This window comes from Ictidomys tridecemlineatus, chromosome 4 (genome assembly GCF_052094955.1).
Source record: "Ictidomys tridecemlineatus isolate mIctTri1 chromosome 4, mIctTri1.hap1, whole genome shotgun sequence".
NCBI classification, from domain to species: Eukaryota; Metazoa; Chordata; class Mammalia; order Rodentia; family Sciuridae; genus Ictidomys; species Ictidomys tridecemlineatus.
This window is the reverse complement of record NC_135480.1, coordinates 159,249,361-159,272,478: the sequence shown is the minus strand read 5'-3', so window position 1 is coordinate 159,272,478 and position 23,118 is coordinate 159,249,361. Positions and strand designations below refer to the sequence as shown.

Genomic DNA, 23,118 nt, shown 5'->3' with positions numbered 1-23,118 from the left:
ATTAACTTAGACTTGTGTTTGTCATGTTATCACCTGAAGCCAAACTTCCCTGCCATTTCTGTATCAATGACTACACATAGTGTTTCCTACAAGTGAAGGACTTCTCATCTTTGAAGGGCAACTTAGTTTTCCTTCCACACAAAGTCTTCTTTGTTCTTTTCTTCTTCTTTCTCTTTGCTCCCATAAAACTACGCATGTTCCTTGTCTATGAACATTAGTAAACATTAAATCCTTCAAGGAGGATGCTTTTGACCACCTATGTATACAACACAATATGTAAAAATAATGCCTTAGGTATAGAAAGAACCAAAAGAAAGGTTTCCTATTTGTAGCTCAGATATGCTGTAAGGACACATCAATTACAGCTCTTATTTACAATCTATTTATAACCATATAAATTAAAATACAGTTCATTAATAATGTAGTATTAGTTAAGTTTTTACTTTGGCAGCATATACCAGAATATTTCTGAATTCTGATGTTAACACTTTGCATTTAAATTATACTTTTCAAGATTTCCGTTTGGAAAGATGTAACTCATGGCAGCAATTGCAGGTAGAATCTCAAACAACACAAGAAACTAAAATCTGGTGAGTTTCTTATCTCCTTATGAACAGGCTTTTCTTATTTGCCTTACTCCTATTTTCTGTCTATTACTTCCATGATGGCAGATATTAACACTATAGTATGTCTTTACTGAGGAAAGACCAACCCCAAAAAAGTATTTCTCTGAAAGACATACATAAGTAAATTTCACCATCATCTTAACAATACAAAAATCATTAAATAAAGAAACACTAAAACTATGGAGAAGATAGAATTACTTGTACTTTATTAAAATATAATATTTTGATTAAAGGATACTTAAAATCTTTACAATCTTTAAAACATTTCTAACATTATATATGCATAGAAGCATCTGTTGAAATGGGAACTATACAAACCATTTATTCCATCAGTTTGAAATTTTTTGTTTATCCCTTAGAATTTTAGACAAATAATGTGGGCTCTATTATTAATTTCCCTCAGTTTAAGAATTCTGTTTCTTATTTGAGAAATGCTATAGAGAGAAATAGTATAAAATCTTTCTTTTCCTTACTCTTGTTTTGGGCTGTGATACTACTTTTGTGGGTGATCTTGTTAGAAAGAGATTGTGCTGTAAAATCTACTAATAAATTAAGATTACCCTTAAATTATTCTTTTTATTAATAGAATGATTCATATTTCTTTTATATTACTTTTCCATCACCAAAGTTTTTAAATTTTTATGTTACATTGTATTTAAAAGAGACAACAAAGCACAGATGGAAGAGTCATAATTTCCAGATTTTCTTTCTCTGGAACTGTTTCTTATCAACCAAGTGGACTTTGGCAAGTATGAATCTTTGTTTCCTCCTTTAAAACAAAGATGATGTTGCTTACTTAAGAATGGTAATTTTGAAGACAGAATTTTTAAAACATCTGTGATAGCACTTGGTAGATTTTAAATCTGAAGCATTATTGGTAGCATTATTTTATGGGAAATGCTACCCTACAGAGTCTGAGACATATCTTAAAGATGAGGACATAGATTAATGAAAAAAATTGTTTAATATATGTATATAATTATCCTATAATTTCTCTCTTGACAGAAATTTTAGTTCATCCTAAGGCAGAGTTACTTGTTTTACTAGGATCAATTTAGGATCTCTGCTAGGCTACATGCTTATTGATGCCAGATGTGCTCCTCTGACTCTGTATGCTCAGTGCTGCAGTCTAAAAGACTTTTTAAATTTAAAAGTTTACTTCAGTAAGTATTGAAATTTGTATTTATTTATGTATAGTCGATTATTTCTAACCAATTATAAAATAGAACTTAATACTACAAAAATTTAGAGTAGATAATACTAATTATTTACATCTTAGAACTTTAGGATGGGACTGGAGATCATTATGTTAAGTGAAATAAACTAAGCACAGAAAGACAAGCACTTCATGATCTTACTAATGTATGGAATCTAAAAAAGTTGATCTCATATAAGTTGAGAGTAGAATGGTGGTTACCACAGGCCAGTGAGAAGAATGGGGAAAAGTTTATCAGTTAATACTAAGTTATAGTTATGTAGAAGTAAGAAATTTTTGGTGTTGTATATTGCACAGTAAGGTGACTATTTATTTATTTTTCTTTGCCCATTTTTTATTTGTACATCACAGCTGTATATTATGATGGGATTTGTTACCTATTCAGACATACACATAATATGACATTATAAAATTTGCCCGATTTTAGATAATGATAATATACTATATATATCAAAAAACTAGAAGAAAAATTTTGGAATGTTTTCACCATAAAGAAATGATAAATGTTGGCAGAGACAAACGTGTTTAAGCTGATTTAAACATTATATAATGTGTATATGTATTGGAACATCTCATGGTACCTCATAAACAAGTAAAAATTCATAAATTTATGTAACAGTTAAAAGTTTAATTTAAATTAAAAATAAATAGCAATGAACTATAAATCTCTGAAATGTACATAACTCTCTAAACAAGTATAAGAAGAAACAAGAATACACATACTGAATATATTACTATTCTTCAGTAGTGAATCCTGTGGTAAACACAATTTTCAGATGACCCCCAATGACCTACTTCTTGCTATAATATCTTCCCCTTGTATGTAGGTGGAACCTGAGAATAAAACAGGTTATTACCACAATGATAACTTATACTAAAAGGAGACTCTGTGGTGGCAATTAGGATTCTAATCAAGTCACTTTAAGATTACCCTGCCTGGTTATAACCTTATGTGGTATGCTCTCTTGAAGATGATCAGGGGCTTTCCCTGAGAGATATATCCTCCTGGTAGCCTGGAAGAAGTAAGCTGACATGTTATGAAGGGACTAGGAAGGAACCACAATGCAAAAATCTAAGGGAGGCCTCAAAGAGGTGAGAATGGTTCTTGGTTGGCAGCCAGGAAGAAAAAAAGGGCCTCAGTTCTATATCCAAAAGAAAGTTATTTTATTTTTCAAGAAACATGTGAGTTTAGAAGGGAAGCCTAGCTATAGAAAGGAAGGCAGCCTTGATGACACACTGATTACAGCCTGTGATACTCTGAGCAGAAGACCTGCTAAGGCGTGCCAGACTCCTGACACGGGAAAACCAGTGGTAATGAAAGTATATGTTGTTTCTAACTTGCTTAGTTTATGATAAATTGTTATGCAGCATAAAAAACTAGTGTAAGTCATAATTTTTTAAAAATCAGTCCCCTGTTGAGCCTGTCCTTTGTTCCCTTTTTCCCACCCTGTCCCACCCTCAAGCAAGTATCTCAAACCCTTTGGTGTATGGTTTATATAAACCTCACTGTGGATTAATTTTGTTGCCTCATCCATAATTTTGTATTAATTTTATTTTTGAAATTTTTTGAATATTCCATTTTCTATGCTTAGAAATATAAACTGACGCCACCAGATCTTCATCTGTAGTTCATTTGCCAAGCAAAAGGCTTCTGTTCAGAATCTTTCCTTTGCTGCTCTCAGCAATAGGATTCCCAGGGTGAAGATGTTTCCCTTGGCCTACTCTTCCTTATTCTCTTATGTAGGACTGCATTCACAAATTGCTTTAATTTTGGGCTCCAACTTGACATTTTCTGTAAGATTTGAATGGGAAGTATTTAGATTCAGAATCTGACTCAATATCATTCATTCTTTTTTCTATATCAGGTGGAAAGCACTACAATAATTCTGTATTGTCAATGGTAAATGAAAAAGTTATAACCCTTGCCTTGACCAGAGTCTATAAACCAGAAATATTTAACAACAAATTACAGTGTAATCAAGAAACAGAACAGAAATCTAAGGGAACTGCTACTCTCCTCAGTTCCTGCCTGGTTATACCTCTAGAGCCAGTTTCTTTTCAAGTAATTTCCCTAATATGCTGTGTCACATGTGTCCTAGAAACTAGAGGTAGCATCAATTGCTCTAGCCTATACCTTAACCACTCTGCTCTTCAGTTTTTATGTGAGAGAAGGTACCTGCTAGAATGTGGATGAGTAAACTGAGAACAGACCTGAGGAGAAGGAGCATATCTTCATCACCAGAGATCTTTAGTAAACAGGTTAATGTTTAGAATGAATTAATAATAATAATAATAATAATAATAATAATAATAATAATAATAATAATAATAATAATAATAATAGTAAATGGGTCCAAAAAAGATTTTACAGGTCCAATGTAAGAAGTAAAGGGTTTATTTAGAAAGAAATCTGAAATAAAATTTCCCTAAGGACTTCCAAAACAATATATTGTTTTTATATTTTCAGATCTTGATATCTCCAAAGAATAAAATATGCAACACCTGACTATTTAATGGTCACAATATTAGCTATAGCATATAAAGAAAAGGATTTTGAGTATTCTAATACTTTAGAAGTAGTGCCCCAAAACAAAGGAATACTTTTAATTCTCAAATATTCACTTCCAATAAGAGACTAATTGTGACCTACATTTTTTTCTGGACAATAGTCACCCTAAATTTTTTTCTGGACAACAGTCACTCTATTGTATTCAAAGATACATGTTGTATTTTCCATATATTTTTTCACAGTAAAAGCTTAAAGTAATGAAACATTTTAAAATTAGGAAAATATTTTTAGTTGGGATAGTAGGATCTAAAAAATAGACACAGAAATTCTATAGAATCCATCTAAACATGACATTGAAGGACATGGTTAGAGCAGCAGGGTTTTGGGGAAGCCCTTGGAAGAAATGGTTGGTGGAAAAAGAACTCTACCAGATGATACTGGAGAAAAGGTTAGATGTTGAATGTTGGAAAAGGTCGATCAGAAACAGGGTAGAGTGAAGTGTAGTTCCCATCTATAACTACAGAGTAATCTCCAATTTTTTTTTTCTCTTTTGAAAGCCATAGGAAAAGGGCACACTTGTACACTGCTGGTGGGACTGCAAAATGGTGAGGCCAATTTGGAAAGCAGTATGGAGATTCCTGGGAAAGCTGGGAATGGATCCACCATTTGACCCAGCTATTGCCCTTCTTGGACTATTCCCTGAGGACCTTAAAAGAGCGCACTATACGTATACGGCCACATCAATGATTATAGCAGCACAATTCACAATAGCTAGACTGTGGAACCAACCTAGATGCCCTTCAATAGATGAGTGGATAAAAAAATTGTGGCAGCTATACACAATGGAGTATTATGCAGCACTAAGAAATGACAAAATCATAGAATTTGCAGGGAAATGGATGGCATTAGAGCAGATTATGCTAAGTGAAGCTAGCCAAGCCCTAAAAAACAAATGTCAAATGTCTTCTTTGATATAAAGAGAGCCACTAAGAATAGAACAGGAAGGAAGAGCATGAGGAAAAGACTAACAGTAAACTAAGACGAATGGGGGGAGAGAAAGGGAGAGAGAAGGGAAAGCATATGGAAATGGTAGGAGACCTTCAGTGATACACAAAATTATAAGAGGTTATGAGGGGCAAGGGGGAGGGGGAAAAAAGGAGAGAATTGAACAACAGCAGAGGAGGTAGAGAGGGAAGATGGGAGGGGAGGGGAGGGGAGGAGGGATAGTAGGGGATAGGAAAGGTAGCAGAATACAACAGTCACTAATATGCCATTATGTAAAAATGTGAGTATGTAACAGAAGTGAGTCTGCAATATGTATTTGGGGAGTTCAAAACCCAATTGAGTCAAATGTATGAAAGATGATATATCATGAGCTCTGTAATGTTTTGAACAATCAATAAAAAAATGAAAATTAAAAAAAAAAGAAAGCCATAGGAATTGGCAATCAAAGTAGTGAAAAGCAACTGCTGAATAGGAGTAATCTGTTTTGAATTACTTTACCAAAATCTCTGAATCTTAAATTCTGCTTAGGGCTGACATAGGACATTACTATAAGTTCACTGATTATTTTACAACTTGATTATTCTGGTTCATACTTAAGCAGAGTCAGCAATTTAAAAATCTTATTTTTAAAAATAATTATAATGTAAATTTTGTTATCAGAATTAAAGCAGAGAATTGAGATAAAATTCTAGCTTATAAATATCTATGTGAATTTTAGAGGCACAACCCCTATAAACCCCCTAGAAAGAGAAATCTTAATGATACTTCTTCCTGTGAATAGTCAACATTCTTTCATTTGGCATATTACAATTTTATAGAGAATAAAATATAAAGAAACAAAATTCTGTATGTTGTTGTCTATGTATAAGACTAAAAACTTAGTCACTTAATTAAATAATACTCCTGAGAGTAATCAAGACACTTATACAGTTGATTTTCCAGTCACCAACACACGAAATTTCCATGTAAGTACTCAGGAAGGTAAATAGTTAAGAGTTATAACTCAAGTTTAGTAATAAAAGTTTTACATTTAAAGCATAAATTTTGCTTTGTTATGATATTTGATAACACCAAGAGAAAAAAATTAAAAACTGAAAGTCAATAACAAAGGATCTAGACAGAGATATAATTATCTATGTAACAAAATATCTTATGAAAAATCCACTCAGTTACTACATGACTCACTTACAAACTGTTTTCTGACAAATGCAGTTATTAAAAGCCTACAGTATGTTTCACAAAACGTCAAGCAAATGAAGGTAATATAGAGGACTTTTTACCACTAGCTTTTGCTAGTAGTTAGATTTCAGTAGCCTTTAGAGACCATTAAGTACCCTTTGGCTAATTGGCCAATGGTAGATTAATCCTCTTTTTATTCTAGCAGCACTATTTTAACACCCTTATACTCTGTCAATGTAGTGTCTGAATGACAAAATAATATTGTGCATGAATAATAAGCAGAAAAGTTAAATTAACATTTCATGTTTCACATGCCATACCTACGTGTCAGAGAACTTTCTTTTTAAGTCACTGACATTCAACTTTTTAAAATAATACCATGTTGACATCTTATTAAGGTGAATTTTCCTAATTACTGCTAATTGCCTATCAAGAAAAAAACTCTTTTCATGAAGTGCAGTTGTCTAGCACAGATGAACCAAGCTCCAGTGTGCACATTAAAGACAAAGCATGACACTTAAGGAGCTACTTTGTTATAAGGTCATACTAAATATGGTTTGCAATTAACAAAGCAGTTTTTTATGGTACTGAAAACGCCAATCTGTCTTGATGTGTTAAAATTAGATTCTATCAGAGAAATATGGATATCTGCATATGGATAAGAGATATGTTACTCTCAATAACATTTACAAGGAGTAAATTTATTCAATGCCCTTGCATTTTATGATGTAAGTTCTTATTAATGTCCAATTAAGTTATTCTTTTATAAATATGTTAAAAATGATTTCTCAAATTGAAAACAAACACTATTATCTCAAATGTCAAATTGTTCAAAACAGTTTACTAATACTTTTAATTCTCAAAACAGACCAAAATTCTGAAAACATTTAACATATGTCCTTTAATTTGCATTAATACTTTTGACATTATTGAGATTAAGCAAATTTTCATCTATGTGATGAAAATTTCAAAATAATCCAAATAACTAAACCAATGCATTTTAGCTCAATCAAAGTTAAACCATATTACTTCAACTTCTGTTTCTACAACAATGTGAAAAATAACAGATGTATTATATGTGAGATTTATAATATGTAAAAATTAACTTACATGGTTGATTTTCAAATATTTGTGGACAAAAGTAAACATTTGTCTATTTATAGCAAAAAGAGGTTTGTAATTTCAAATTCTCAGTTCAAGTTACCAGAATAAAAGCCCTCTTTACACACCAGATACTAAATACAGATATAAACACTTGAGAAAAAATGTATATACAGAAAAAATTCATCATTATCTCTGTGAAAATAAGTTCTCAATGTCCATATGGTAATATTATAAGCTCAGTCACAGCTCTCCTAACACTTGAGCCACACATGACTTGCTTACTACTGACCATGAGGATGCAATGTATTTGAATTCTAATTCTTTCACCTGGCAGGGATAAAAAATAATGATAGTGCTGTTTGATGTTCCAAAGGAAAAAACTAAGTAACTAAAACTCATTTTGTCACTTTCCTTTTACTTTTTACTGCTTAAACTCAGCTAATTCAACATAGAAATATCTATTCCTCATATATGATAGACACACAACATCTTTTTTCTTTTAAATTTTTTTAAGTTGTAGATGGACAGAATACCTTCATTCATTTACATACTTATTTTTATGTGGTGCTGAGGATCAAACTCAGTGCCTCACATGTGCTAGGCATGTGCTCTGCCACTTCTTGCACTTTAGGAGTCTTATGAAAGAAGTCAGTTCCCACAACATCTTTAATTCTATTTTTCCTCCACCCCTTTTGTCAAGACTTTTTTCAGGCATTGAAATTGTGTGGAGGCAAGAGGAAAATAATCCTCCCCAAACTATGTAAGCCAAGGAAAAAATTAATAAACATGCCAAATCAACAAAAATGATAGCTGGTGTTTTATGGTGATTTTGACATCTGTTTCTAAATAAAGAATCATAAATTTTCAAGTGAAGTTACAGCGACTGAATTATCAGGAACAAATATAATCTGCAGAAGTCTCATGAAGACTTCCTCATCCTCATAAGTAAACTCAAATCTCCTAAAAAACAAGCTTCAGTACTCTGGATTACTTTTTTGTCCTATTGGAGTACTATTACAGTAGTATCAACTCTTACTGTATTTTTATAGATCAGAAAGGCCTTTGTGGCTGAGTAATATTCTATTATATACATACACCACATTTTCTTTATTCATTCATCTGTTGAAGGGCTCCTAGGTGGGTTCCATAGTTTAGCTATTGTGAATTGAGCTTCTATGAACATTGAGATGGCTGTATCACTGTAGTATGCTGTTTAAGTTCTTTGGTTATACTGAGGAGTGGGATAACTGGGTCAAATGGTGGTTCTATTCTGAGTTTTCTTGCCAGAGTGATCAGCTTGCTTGTCCTGACCCTGCCTTTTGTGTGTGTGTGTTGCTGTGGATCGAACCCAGGGCCTTGTGCATGCAAGGCAAGCACTCTACCAAATGAGCTATATCCCCGGCTCCATTCCAAGTTTTCTGAGGAATCTCCATACTGTTTTCCAGAGTGGTTACACCAATGTGCAGTCCCACAAGCAATGTAAAAATAAACCCTTTTTCCCACATCCTTGCCAACATTTATTGTTCCTTGTATTTTTAAAATTTTTTTATTCTAATTAATATATATAACAGAAGAACGCATTACAATTCATATTACACATATAGAGCACAATTTTTCATATCTCTGGTTTTATACAAAGTATATTCATACCATTTGTATCTTCATACATGTACTTAGGGTAATGATGTCCATCTCATTCCACCACCTTTTGAACATCCATTGCTCCCTCCCTTCCCCTCCCGCCTCCGTTGCCCTATCTAGAGTTGCCTGTATTTTTGATAATAGCCATTCTGAGTGGAGTGAGATGAAATCTCAGTGTAGTTTTAATTTCCATTTCTCTAATTGCTAGAGATGTTGAACATTTTTTCATATATTTGTTGTCCAATCATATTTCTTCCTTTGTGAAGTGTCTGTTAAGTTGCTAAGCCCATTTATTGACTGGGTTATTTGTGTTTTTTTGTGTTAGGTTTTTTGAATTCTTTATATATTCTGGAAGTTAATGCTCTATCTGAGGTGTAGGTGGCAAAGATTTCCTCCTATTCTATGGGATACCTCTTCATGTTCTTGATTGTTTCCTTTGCTGTGAAGAAGCTTTTTAATTTGATTCCAACCCATTTACTGATTCTTGATTTTACTCCTTGCACTTCAGAAGTCTTATGAAGTCAGTTCCTAAGATGACATGGAGAAGATGTGGGCCTACTTCTATTAGGTGCAGGGTCTCTGTTCTAATGCATAAGTCCTTGATCCACTTTGATTTGAGTTTTGTACAGGGTGAGAGATAAGGGTTTAATTTCATTTTCCTATAGTTTTCCCAGCAATATTTTTAAATAGGCTTTCTTCTCTCCAATGTATGTTTTTGGCACCTTTGTCTAGTATGAAGAAAGAATATAATTGGACAACAAATATATATATATATAAAAATTCAACTGTATTTCTATGGGTTTCTCTCTGTGCCTTCTATTTTGTATCATTGGTCTCCGTGTCTGTTTTGGTGCCAATATGAAATTATGGCATTTTCTGGTAAATGGATGGAACTGGACAATATCATGCTAAGTGAAACAAACCAATCTCCCCAAACCAATGACTAAATATTTTCTCTGATATGTGGATACTAATTTCACAATAAAGTGTGATTTAGGGAAGCAGAGAAGTACTTTGGATTAGAAAAAGGGGAAGAAAGGGAAGGGAAGAGGAATGGGAATAGAAAAGATAGTAAAATGAATTGGACATTACTATCCTATGTACATATATGATTACATGACCAATGTAATTCTACATCATGTACAACCAGAAGAATGAGAAGTTATACTCTCTATATGTATAACATGTAAAAATACATTCTACTATCATGTGTATAACTAATTAGAATAAAAAACCCAGAAGTTATAAGGAAGAATCAAATGTTTTTAGGCTAAAACAATAACCAAAATAATTAAAATATCACTTGATGGCAGAATAAAACTGACAGAGGACAGAATAAATAAATGTGAAAAGTGGAGGGGGGAAAAAAAAGGAGAGGCCTTTGTAGACTAGCCTGAGGAAATGAATGCTCATGTACAGTACTGTTATTAAACATCAGTGAGAATCTAGAGAATTAAAAACTGTTTGTATTATTAAATTCCTGTACAGATTTCAAAGGGCAGGTATTTGTTAAATTACATTAAAAAAATATTTATTTATTTTTATGTGGTGCAGATGATCGAACCTGGTACCTCCCACGTGAGAGGCAAGTGCTCTACCGCTGAGCAACAACCCCAGGCCCCGTTAAAATAACTTTTGACATGTAAAAATTTATAATAGAGCATGATATACTTCTGAAATTCATATTTTCTAAGATAAAGTCCTTTGAAAAAGCCTCTAAAAGCATTTATGAACACTAAGCTTAAATTATACTTGAATCAGTTTACAGAAATACTACATTATCACACTAATCTAAATTAAATATTACTAACTTTTTGGGTTACAAATTCAAAGACTAAAGATAATCCTTTATAGTTCTAAGTTTACATTTTCAAACTAGTGAAAAGCTATATATTTCTTAAATACATCTTAAGTGTGAATAGTGTCATAATACGTAGAAATCAAAATATTTTATAATAGGGTTCATTGTATGTCTTTCCTTGTAGTACCACATCTAATTCTGCAAATAAATTATTTGGATGAAAGCTAGTAGAGAATTTTAAAAACCCTACAACTCATTACACATTTAATAGCAGCAACACTAAGTATTCATGTGATGTTGATCATTTATAAATATATCCTACTAAAATTCTCAAGAGAAACAACTTAGTAAAGTTTTTCTTTATTTCCTATATAAGTTTTGTAAGAGTCAAGAAATTTTTTTAAAAATGATTTTTTTTTTCAATTTAAAGTTCTTTGTATTGGGGATCAAATTCAGGGCTTCTTATTAGGCAAGTAGTCTGCCACTGAGCTCCAGTCCCAGCTGATGACATATTTTAAAATAAGTTTTTATAATCCCTGAACTTGACAAGATACTGATACAATTTAAAATGAGATTTTTTCCCCACTAAAAGCTAACATATATAAAAATAAGCAAAAAATACCTTTCAGATCATAAAACAGACATTTTTTATAGGAGAAAAACAAAAAAGAAATTTATATAACTTGGATTTATACAATATTATTCAAGATATTTCTCAGACATTTCATTGAAGTGCTATGTTTTCAACACAAAAAAAATTCCACATAGGAACATCTTGCCATCATCCTTTATTTTTTTATTAATTTGCTTTGTAATTGTAGATGGACAGAATGGCTTTGTTTTATTTATTTTTATGTGATGCTAATGATTGAGCCCAGTGCCACACACATGCTAGCAAGAGCCCTACCACTGAGCTATAGCCCCAGCCCTATTTTATTTTCTTTTAGAATTATCTTCTGTTTATCACATTCTTTCAAAAAGTAATAATGATTGATCTAACAGAGTACTCACTCAATAAATAAAATCAGATAAATATCTGGTTCTCAGTTAACTTACATAAACTACCATAATTCATATAGATCTTTAGGAAAAAGAGTATTCTGGGAGTTATTTTTGTTTTTATTATCAAGTTGGGTTTTCTGCCATTCTCCTAGAACAATGGTTCTCAAAGAATACATGTTACTGGGACATGTATTTTGGAAATCTGTGGTGATACTTTTGAGTACCATAATGATTAAAAAGTTAAGTGGGTGAAATACAGAAACACAAAATATACTGGAATATGTAGACTACTCCTGCCCAATAGAAATGTTCCCGTATCCTGCATGTCTCAAATCTTCTGTCAATTATTCATGTAGGTAAAAATATGCATACAAAGAAATTAACCTAAATCCTACCTCAGAATTACACAGACAACACATTTTTTTCCTCTTGCAGTTGTAGAAAATTAACTATCTTCTAAATCATAGGAAGACAAAAAGAGTAGAATGAAAAAAAATCCGTTTTTTTCTCCAGGTTCTAAACTATAATGCTTAGCACCCGGCTGGCATACATGGAAAGTCTGCACTGAAAAGGATGGTCTGGGATGAAGCAATGTGAAGTAAAGAGAAGCATCAGTGACATTAGTATCTGGTGCTAGTTCCTAAGTTTATCTTTTGTTAATCTTTTGATTTTGTGAGCTTCATTTTTCTTTTTAATGTTAATTTGAGTACAATTTTTATCATTTCCTATCAAGATTTCTATGAATACAACTTTATAAGTAAAGTTCAACAACTGCTCCTCAGCTATTTTCAGTTCCTCTATGGCATCCAACAGGCTTGAGCAAATTTCTTTCTTCTTTTTAAAATGTTTCTTTCTTTTCTGTATAACAGCATGCTTATATACTTTTCCTTCAGTTTCTGCATATGCTTCTTTTTGTTTTCCTTCTCTGGCTCTTCTCATATAGCTGATATTCTCCCAATCTTCTTATCTTGCTACATTCTATCTGATCTTCTTATCTTGCTTGCATTCTTTCTGTGAGATACTTACATCAGTAGGTTTCTTTCTTCTCTTCATTTAAATAAAATATTTCAAATATACCATCGGTTTGTAATAATGAAAAATACAATGAATTCTCATGTATTAACTACCGAACTGAGGCAATAAGTTATGAATACAAATGAAAACTGTGAATCATTCTCTTGACTTACCAGAAATATTCACTATCCTAAATACCTGTGGTGTTTATTTTTCCCTCATGTCTTTATACTCAGCATGTATGTATATGTGTGTGTGTACAAATATATATGTATATTTCAAAAAAAATAATGATTTTAACACATTCCCCGTTCACACTGTAACGTCCCCGAAACTGGGATACATCTTCTATTCTGAGATAAATTTTTGCTATTCCATAAATAATATTTGTTCTTTTAAGTTGCATATTCAGTTGGTGAATGTGAATTCCATTGTTTTGGCATACATTGATTTTATATTCAGTAATCTTGCTGAACTCTATTAATTATAGTAATTTGTTTTGAGATTCTGTGCAGACATGCCTGGTGTCTGGAATTAATGATGGTTTTGTTTCTTTATTTCTAATACTTTTAATTTTCATTTCCTTTTTAATGTGTTGGTTAGGCCCTTGAGTACAACATCAAAAATACAAAGACAGCAAGCAAAAATGACTTCTGATTAAAAAAGAAATGCTTCTAACTTCCATCACTGAGTATGATGGCTGTTTTTATTCCTCATAGCAGAATAAAAAAATCCTCTACTATTCCCAGTTTGCTAAGAGAACTTTTATCATGAACAGGTTATTAATTTTATCAAAAAGTCTTCTGGGGCTAGGGATTTAGGTTAGTGGTAAAGTGCTTACCTATGGTGCATGAGGCCCTAATCAAAATTAGGTTTGATGGCACAGTTCTATCCCCCTCAACGGATACTCCAGGACCAAGGTCCGGTAATTGAGTCTCATACATGAGCCAATTATGCGACCCGAGAACCAGGCTGACTGATCCGCACAGCCCGCCCCGCAGCTATAGACAGCGGGGAGCCACTGAGAAGCGAACAGCAAGCAGGGAGATTGCTGCAGATTCTGTGGAATCCTGCTGCCTGAGCACTCACGGAGCCCTGGGCTGAGTTCGGGATTTCAGACGGGGAAGGAAACAGGATAGTTCTATCCCCCACAACGGAAACTCCACCAAGGAAACCAGTGGCCAACATCTAGGAGAGCTGAAGTAACCACCGCCACTCTCCGACAAATTGCAATAAAACAGGTGCGTGTTACTCAGCTCATCTCCCATACAGCGGGGAATTCGCATAAAATCTCTCCTAGGCTTTCTGAGGGAGGGATTATCGGAGCAAGCCTGCATAAAGACATGGGGAAAACTAGAGACACCCGAACTTCAACTCCCCTCCCATCATTGGGGAAAACGAAACCTGTATTGCCAGCACGGGGGGGGGGGGGGAAGGGGCAAGCGGAAAAAATCAAAACAATAGAGTGCCGGGGGTGTTCTCAATAGCCACTCTCCATGCCCAACAAACAGCAAGCCCAGAGTACAGTCTGAACTGCTGAGAGGCATCACTCAGGGGAAATCTGGTCTAGCAGGAGAAACCAGGGGACTAGAGGCCAGGCCCTCGCATTGGGCAGCCAGAGAAGGCACGCCCGCCGACGAAACTCCACCTGCCACCATTGTGACTGGGCAGCTGGAGTCCCCCAGCAACCCACCACAAGACTAGGTGGCTAGAGATCACCTGCCCACCAGCGACAGCCGGCCCATTGCCCCTGCGACTGAACAGCTGGAAACCTCATGCCCGCCTGCGACGAATCGCCCGCCGGCTGCCAGCACGACTGTGTGGCTAGAGACCGACCGGCGGACAGCGTCCAGGATCTGAAACCAACCAGAGACAGTCCAGTCCCACCCCTCCATTCGGACACCCCAGTAAGAAGCCTGGGACCCGCTATAGCAGAGAGGTGACGTCACTGGAACTCGGCTGTCGGAATTGCTTCCCAGCAGAATCTACTTTAGCAAGCATAGTCTACCAACACAAAGGAGAGTCAACAGAGATATAAAAAAACAAAACAAATTTATAGAAGAGAGCAGAAACACAGGAATCAAATAGAGCTGGAAAGTAGCGTGAACATCATGAAAAAACAAGGGAAAAAAGGAGTACAAACAATGCAAGACAACTTAATTCTACAGGAGGACCTAGAAGCATCAGAAACAGGGATAGGGAAAGAACTCAAGGCATACCTATATCAGATGGAAAGGAATATTAGAGAAGACATGAGACAGCAAGTCCAAGCAATAAAAGTATATTTTGAAAATGAATTAAACAAACAAATTCAAATGGCAAAAAAGAGCTTTACCAGGAGATAGAGATCTTAGAAAAAAACCAAACAGTAATCCTACGAATGCACGAAACTATAAATCAAATTAAGATCTCAAACGAGAATATTACAAATAGACTAGATCAAGTAGAAGTCAGAACATCAGATAATGAAGACAAAGTTTATAAACTTGAAAAGAATACAGTCAACTCAGAAAAGATGCTTAAATCCCATGAGCAATCTATTCAACAATTATGGGATGTCATAAAAAATCCAAATTTGAGAGTCATTGGGATAGAAGAAGGCATAGAGAATCAAACCAAAGGAATGGAAAACCTATTAAATGAAATAATTCTAGAAAACTTCCCAGAGATAAAAGATGGAATGGATTGCCAAATCCTGGAAGCCTACAGGACCCCAAACATTCAAAACCGTAATAGACCAACTCCAAGACATATAATTATGAAGATAGCCAACATACAGAACAAGGAGAGAATATTAAAAGCTATGAGAGAAAGGAAGCAGATTACATTCAGGGGTAAACCAATTAGGTTAAAGAATGATTTTTTATCACAGACTTTAAAAGCGAGAAGATCCTGGAACAATGTATTTCAAACGCTGAGAAATAATGGTTTCCAACCAAGAATACTATATCCAGCAAAATTAAGGTTCAGATTTGACAATGAAATTAAAATCTTTCACGATAAACAAAAGCTAAAAGAATTTGCAGCCAGAAAACCAGCACTGCAAAGCATTTTGAGCAAAATACTACAAGAAGAGGAATTGAAAAATAGTGCCCAAAATTAACAGCAGGAGGTATCTCAGTAAAGGGGGAGGAAAATAACCAAAAAGTAAAAACTAGCCAAGCTAAAATAAATACATAAATAAACATGACTGGAAGTATGAATCATATTTCAATTGTAACCTTAAATGTTAATGGTCTAAACTCACCAATCAAGAGACATAGGCTAGCAACCTGGATCATAAAAACAAATCCAACAATATGCTGCCTTCAGGAGACTCATATGATAGGAAAAGACAAACACAGGCTGAAGGTAAAAGGTTGGGGAAAATCATATCACTCACATGGCCCTTGGAAGCAAGCAGGAGTGGCCATACTCATATCGAATAAAATCAACTTCAAACCTAAGTTAATCAAAAGGGATGAAGAAGGACACTATATACTGTTAAAAGGAACCATCCACCAACAAGACATAACAATTATCAATTTGTATGCACCAAACAATGGTGCGGCAACATTCATAAACCAAACACTCCTCAAGTTCAAGAGTCAAATAGACTACAACACAATAATTATGGGTGACTTCAACACACAGCTCTCACCATTAGACAGATCCTCTAGACAAAAGCTGAATAAAGAAATTATTGAACTAAATAGCACAATCAATAACCTAGACTTAACCGACATATGTAGAATATATCAACCATCATCAAGTGGATACACGTTCTTCTCAGCAGCACATGGATCCTACTCAAAGATATATCATATATTATGCCATAGGACAACTCTTAGTAAATATAAAGGCGTGGAGATAATACCATGCACCATATCTGATCATAATGAAATGAAACTGGAAATCAATGATAAAAGAAGGAAGGAAAAATCCTACATCACATGGAAAATGAACAATATGTTACTGAATGATCAATGGGTTACAGAAGACATAAAGGAGGAGATAAAAAAATTCATAGAGACAAATGACAATATAGACACAACATACCGAAATCTATGGGACACAATGAAAGCAGTTTTAAGAGGGAAATTCATTTCTTGGAGTTCTTTCCTCAAAAAAAGAAAAAACCAACAAATAAATGAACTCACACTACACTTCAAAAACCTAGAAAAGGAGGAGCAAAACAACAGCAAATGTAGTAGAAGACAAGAAATAATTAAAATTAGAGCAGAAATCAACGAAATTGAAACAAAAAAAAAACATTGAAAAAATTGAAAAAACTAAAAGTTGGTTCTTTGAAAAAATAAATAAGATTGACAGGCCCTTAGCCATGCTAGCGAAGAGAAGAAGAGAGAGAACTCAAATCACTAACATATGGGATGAAAAAGGCAATATCACAACAGACACTACAGAAATACAGAAGATAATTAGAAAGTATTTTAAAACCCTATATTCCAATAAAATAGAAGATAGTGAAGATATCGATAAATTTCTTAAGTCATACGATCTGCCCAGATTGAGTCAGGAAGACACACACAATTTAAACAGACCAATAACAAAGGAAGAAATTGAAGAAGACATCAAAAGACTACCAACCAAAAAAAGCCATGGACCGGATGGGTATATAGCGGAGTTTTACAAAACCTTCAAAGAAGAACTAATATCAATACTTTTCAAGCTATTTCAAGAAACAGAAAAAGAAGGAGCTCTTCCAAATTCATTCTATGAGGCCAACATCACCCTGATCCCGAAACCAGACAAAGACACTTCAAAGAAAGAAAACTACAGACCAATATCTCTAATGAACCTAGATGCAAAAATCCTCAATAAAATCCTGGCGAATCGAATACAAAAGCATATCAAAAAAATTGTACACCATGATCAAGTAGGATTCATCCCTGGGATGCAAGGCTAGTTCAATATACGGAAATCAATAAATACTATTCACCACATCAATAGACTTAAAGACAAGAACCATATGATCATCTCGATAGATGCAGAAAAAGCAATTGACAAAATACAGCATCCCTTTATGTTCAAAACACTAGAAAAACTAGGGATAACAGGAACTTACCTCAACATTGTAAAAGCTATATATGCTAAACCTCAGGCTAGCATCATCCTAAATGGAGAAAAACTGAAGGCATTCCCTCTAAAATCTGAAACAAGACAGGAATGCCCTCTATCACGATTTCTATTCAATTTAGTTCTTGAAACACTAGCCAGAGCAATTAGACAGACAAAAGAAATTAAAGGCATAAAAATAGGAAAAGAAGAACTTAAATTATTGCTATTTGCGAATGACATGATAATATACTTAACAGACCCAAAAGGGTCTACAAAGAAACTGCTAGAGTTAATAAATGAATTCAGCAAAGTGGCAGGTTATAAAATCAACACGCATAAATCAAAGGCATTCCTGTATATCAGCAACAAAACTTCTGAAATAGAAATGAGGAAAACCACTCCATTCACAATATCCTCAAAGAAAATAAAATACTTGGGAATCAACCTAACAAAAGAGGTGAAAGATTTATACAATGAAAACTACAGAACCCTAAAGAGAGAGATAGAAGAAGATTTTAGAAGATGGAAAAATATACCCTGTTCATGGATAGGCAGAACTAACATCATCAAAATGGCGATACTACCCAAAGTTCTCTACAGGTTTAATGCGATACCAATTAAAATCCCAACGGCATTTCTTGTAGAAATAGATAAAGCAATCATGAAATTCATATGGAAAAACAAAAGACCCAGAATAGCAAAAGCAATTCTAAGCAGGAAGTGTGAATCTGGAGGTATAGCGATACCGGAGTTCAAACTGTACTACAAAGCAATAGTAACAAAAACAGCGTGGTACTGGTACCAAAACAGGCAGGTGGACCAATGGTACAGAAGAGAGGACACAGAAACCAATCCACAAGATTACAACTTTCTTATATTTGATATAAGGGCTAAAAGCATGCAATGGAGGAAGGATAGCATCTTCAACAAATGGTGCTGGGAAAATTGGAAAACCATATGCAACAAATGAAACTGAATGAAACTGAATCCCTTTCTCTTGTCATGCACAAAAGTTAACTCAAAATGGATCAAGGAGCTTGATATCAAATCAGAGACACTGCGTCTGATAGAAGAAAAAGTTGGATACGATCTACATACTATGGGGTCGGGCTCCAAATTCCTTAATAGGACGCCCATAGCCCAAGAGTTAATAACAAGAATAAATAAATGGACTTACTTAAACTGAAAAGTTTTTTCTCAGCAAGAGAAACAATAAGAGAGGTGAATAGAGAGCCTACATCCTGGGAACAAATTTTTACCCCTCACACTTCAGATAGAGCCCTAATATCCAGAATATACAAAGAACTCAAAAAATTAAACAATAAGATAACAAATAACCCAATCAACAAATGGGCCAAGGACCTGGCACTTCACAGAGGACGACATACAATCAATCAACAAGTACATGAAAAAATGCTCACCATCTCTAGCAGTCAGGGATATGCAAATCAAAACCACCCTAAGATACCATCTCACTCCAGTAAGATTGGCAGCCATTATGAAGTCAAACAACAATAAGTGTTGGCGAGGATGTAGGGAAAAGGGTACACTGGTACACTGCTGGTGGGACTGCAAATTGGTAAGGCCAATTTGGAAAGCAGTATGGAGATACCTGGGAAAGCTGGGAATGGATCCTCCATTTGACCCAGCTATCGCCCTCCTCGGACTATTCCCTGAGGATCTTAAAAGAGCGTACCATAGGGATACTGCCACATCAATGATCATAGCGGCACAATTCACAATAGCTAGACTATGGAACCAACCTAGATGCCCTTCAATAGATGAATGGATAAAAAAGAAATGCGGCATTTATACAAAATGGAGTACTACACAGCAGTAAAAAATGACAAAATCATAGAATTTGCAGGGAAATGGATGGCATTAGAGCAGATTATGCTAAGCGAAGCTAGGCAATCCTTAAAAACAAATGCCAAATTTCTTCTTTGATATAAAGAGAGCAACTAAGAACAGAACAGGGAGGAAGAGCATGAGGAAAAGATTAACATTAAACAAAGACGAGTGGGGGAGACAAAGGGAGAGAGAAGGGAAAACATATGGAAATTGTAGGAGACCCTCAATGTTACACAAAATTACACAGAAGCGGATGTGAGGGAAAAGGGGGGGGAATAAGGGAGAGAATTGAACAACAGCAGAGGAGGTAGAGAGGGATGATGGGTGGGGAGGGGAGGGCGGATAGTAGGGAATAGGAAAGATAGCAGAATACAACAGTCACTTATATGCCATTAGGTAAAAATGTGAGTGTGTAATCCATGTGATTCTGCAATGTGTATTTGGGGTAAAAATGGGAGTTTATAACCCAATTTAGTCAAATGTATGAAAGATGATATATCATGAGCTTTGTAATGTTTTGAACTAGCAATTAAAAAAAAGAAGGAAAAGAAAAAAAATTAGGTTTGATCCCCTGCATTAAAAAAATTCTTTGCATTTTTTAAATTTTAGTAAAAAACACATGAGATCTGCCTTCTTAATAAAATATTAAGTTTACAGTACAGTATATACTATTTTCCTTAAAATTTAAGTCCCTTGTTTCACTGCTTTTGCAGCCAATCCTAAATTCAGGTTATGTTTTCAATTTCACTTGTTGCAATGCATTTTAATTTCCTTTATGACTTCTTCCTTGACCCACTGGTTGTGTAAGAGTGTTTTGTTTAACTTCTATACATTTGGGAATTTTCAGTTTTCCTTCTGCTATTGATTTCTAACTTCATTCCTTTGTGATCAGAAATGATACCTATATGATTTTAATCTTCCTGAATTTAAGATTTGCTTTGTGGTCTAACATAATCTACCCTGGAAAATGTTTTACATGCACTGGAGAAGAATGTACATTCTGCAGTTGTTGGATGGAGTATTCTCTAACTCTGGTAAGTCCAACTGGTTCATAGTTTCCATTAGGTCCTCTCTAATTGTTTTACCAATTATTGAAAGTGGGATATTCAAGTCTCCTATTATTATATTATCTATTTCTCTTCAATTTTGCTTGCTTCTTTTATCAAGAAGCTCTGAAATTATATGCATAAATATTTTAATTTTTTTCTTCTTGGTGAATGGATTATTCTTTCAGATTAATGTCAGTTCCTCTGTAACAGAAAGAAGAAAACAGGTGGCATATGGTCATCCTTGCTGTCTTTTTAGCAGGTCATATCATTTTCCATCCCTTCACTTTTAGCCAATGTATCCATAAATCTAAAGTCTCTTAAAGAGAGGATAAAGCTGAATCAAATTTTATTACATTCAGCTACTCTATGACTTTTATTAAGGAGTTTAGTCCATTTACATTTAAAGTACTTTGATAGTGAAGGACTTTACTATTGTCATTCTGTTGTTTTGTCTTCTTCTTTTGTCCCTCTTTTCCTTTGTTGCTTTATTCCATTGTGTTTCATTAATTTTTTTTGTAGTAACACACCTTGTTTTTAATTTTCTTTTGCATATCTTTTAAAAGTATTTTCTTTCTGATTACTGTAAGGCTTACATAAAATATCTTGTGGTTACAATAATGTATTTTAAGCTGGTAACAACTTAATTTCAATTACATAAAAGAAACTCTATTCTTTTACTTATCCCTACACACATTTTGTTGATGTTACAAATTTTACATTTTGTTAAACTACTGAAAATGAAAAGATGTTACATGTTTTCATATTGTGTATTCATTAACATATTTTTATAGTTATAATTATAGTTTATTTTTCCAACTTCTATATTTGAGTTAAAATTATCACATTCCACCACCACAGTTTTACAGTATCCAGTATTTCTCTCTGAATTTACTTATACCAGCAGGTTTTATACTTTCAGGGCTTTTGTATTATTGGTTAGCATATTTTTGTTTCAACTCGAACTCAGTTTAGTATTTCTTTTAAGAGAGGTCTGGGGGGTGAAGGACCCTCTCTGCTTCTGCTATTTGGGGAAGCCTTTCTCTCATTCATTTTTGAAGACAGTTTTGCCAGATAAAGTATTCTTGGTTGGTAAGAGTTTTTAATTGTATGTGTACAATTGAGTGATTTTTAGCATATTTATAAAGCTGTGCAATTATAGCCCTGGAATAAGTTGAGAGCATTTCCATTAGCCCTGAAAAAAATCGTCATGCCCATGTTTCACATTTCTGGCCTTAGCCAACCACCAAATCTAATTTGTTTATTTTGCCTTTTCTTGACATTTCATATAGAATGAATCATATTATTTGTGATCTTTTGTGCCTGGATTCTTCCATATGCATGTTTTGAAGGTTCATTCATGTTGCAACGTGTATCCATTTTTCTTTCCTTTTTATTCTTGAAAGACAACCCATTGTATGGATATACTGCACTTTTTCTCTCCATTTTACAGTTGATGAACTTTTAGATAGGTTCCACTGGGGGGCTATTATGAATAATGCTTCTGTGAACATTCATGTATGAATTTTTATGTGAACTTATATTTTCAGTTCTCTTGAGCATATATCTGAGCAGTAGTCTGGCTGGGCTAAATAACCAAGAGGTGACAAGCAACTTGAAGGCTGAAGCGGGAACTACTTTATCGCGAGTGAACTCAGAGGGAACTGAGTGAGAACTCAAAGTAGCAGGCACCCTAGGTAGCAGGAGCCGCTTCTCTGCAGGACAGCAGAGGTATGTATACCTAACTAATTACACACAGCTTGACTCAATTAACATCATCTAGATACAGCAGTCAGCCAATAAGGAATCCTCATCATCTTAATGGCTCGCTGGCGTTGCTTCACAAACCACTCCTCCTGGCAAACTGCCAGGCGCCATCTTGACTTGATTTTCACCCCCAACATATCTGGGACTAGAATTGCTGAGTCATGTTTTATCTTCTTATGAACTACAAACTCTTTTCCAAAATAAATCATTTTACATTCTTACCAGCAATGTTTAAGATTCCAATTTCTCTAGACTTTATCTACATTTGTTAATATTTTGTCAATTTATTAGTCTTTATC

The 23,118-nt window shown here is 34.3% G+C and overlaps 1 protein-coding gene across 5 annotated transcripts in view; it reads right to left on the bottom strand.

The window, feature by feature from the left end:
* Cntln (centlein) overlaps positions 1-23,118 on the bottom strand; it is a 313,688-nt gene that overhangs the window by 46,088 nt on the left and 244,482 nt on the right. Inside the window, exon 19 of one of the 5 annotated variants that reach the window (XM_078047677.1) lies at positions 3,470-3,634. The exons of the other annotated variants lie outside the window; for them this stretch is intronic. Within the exon in view, the coding sequence (XP_077903803.1) occupies positions 3,521-3,634 (114 nt within the window). The 3' untranslated portion in view covers positions 3,470-3,520. Of the gene's footprint in view, positions 1-3,469; positions 3,635-23,118 lie in introns of those variants that run through there. 5 annotated transcript variants of the gene reach the window in all.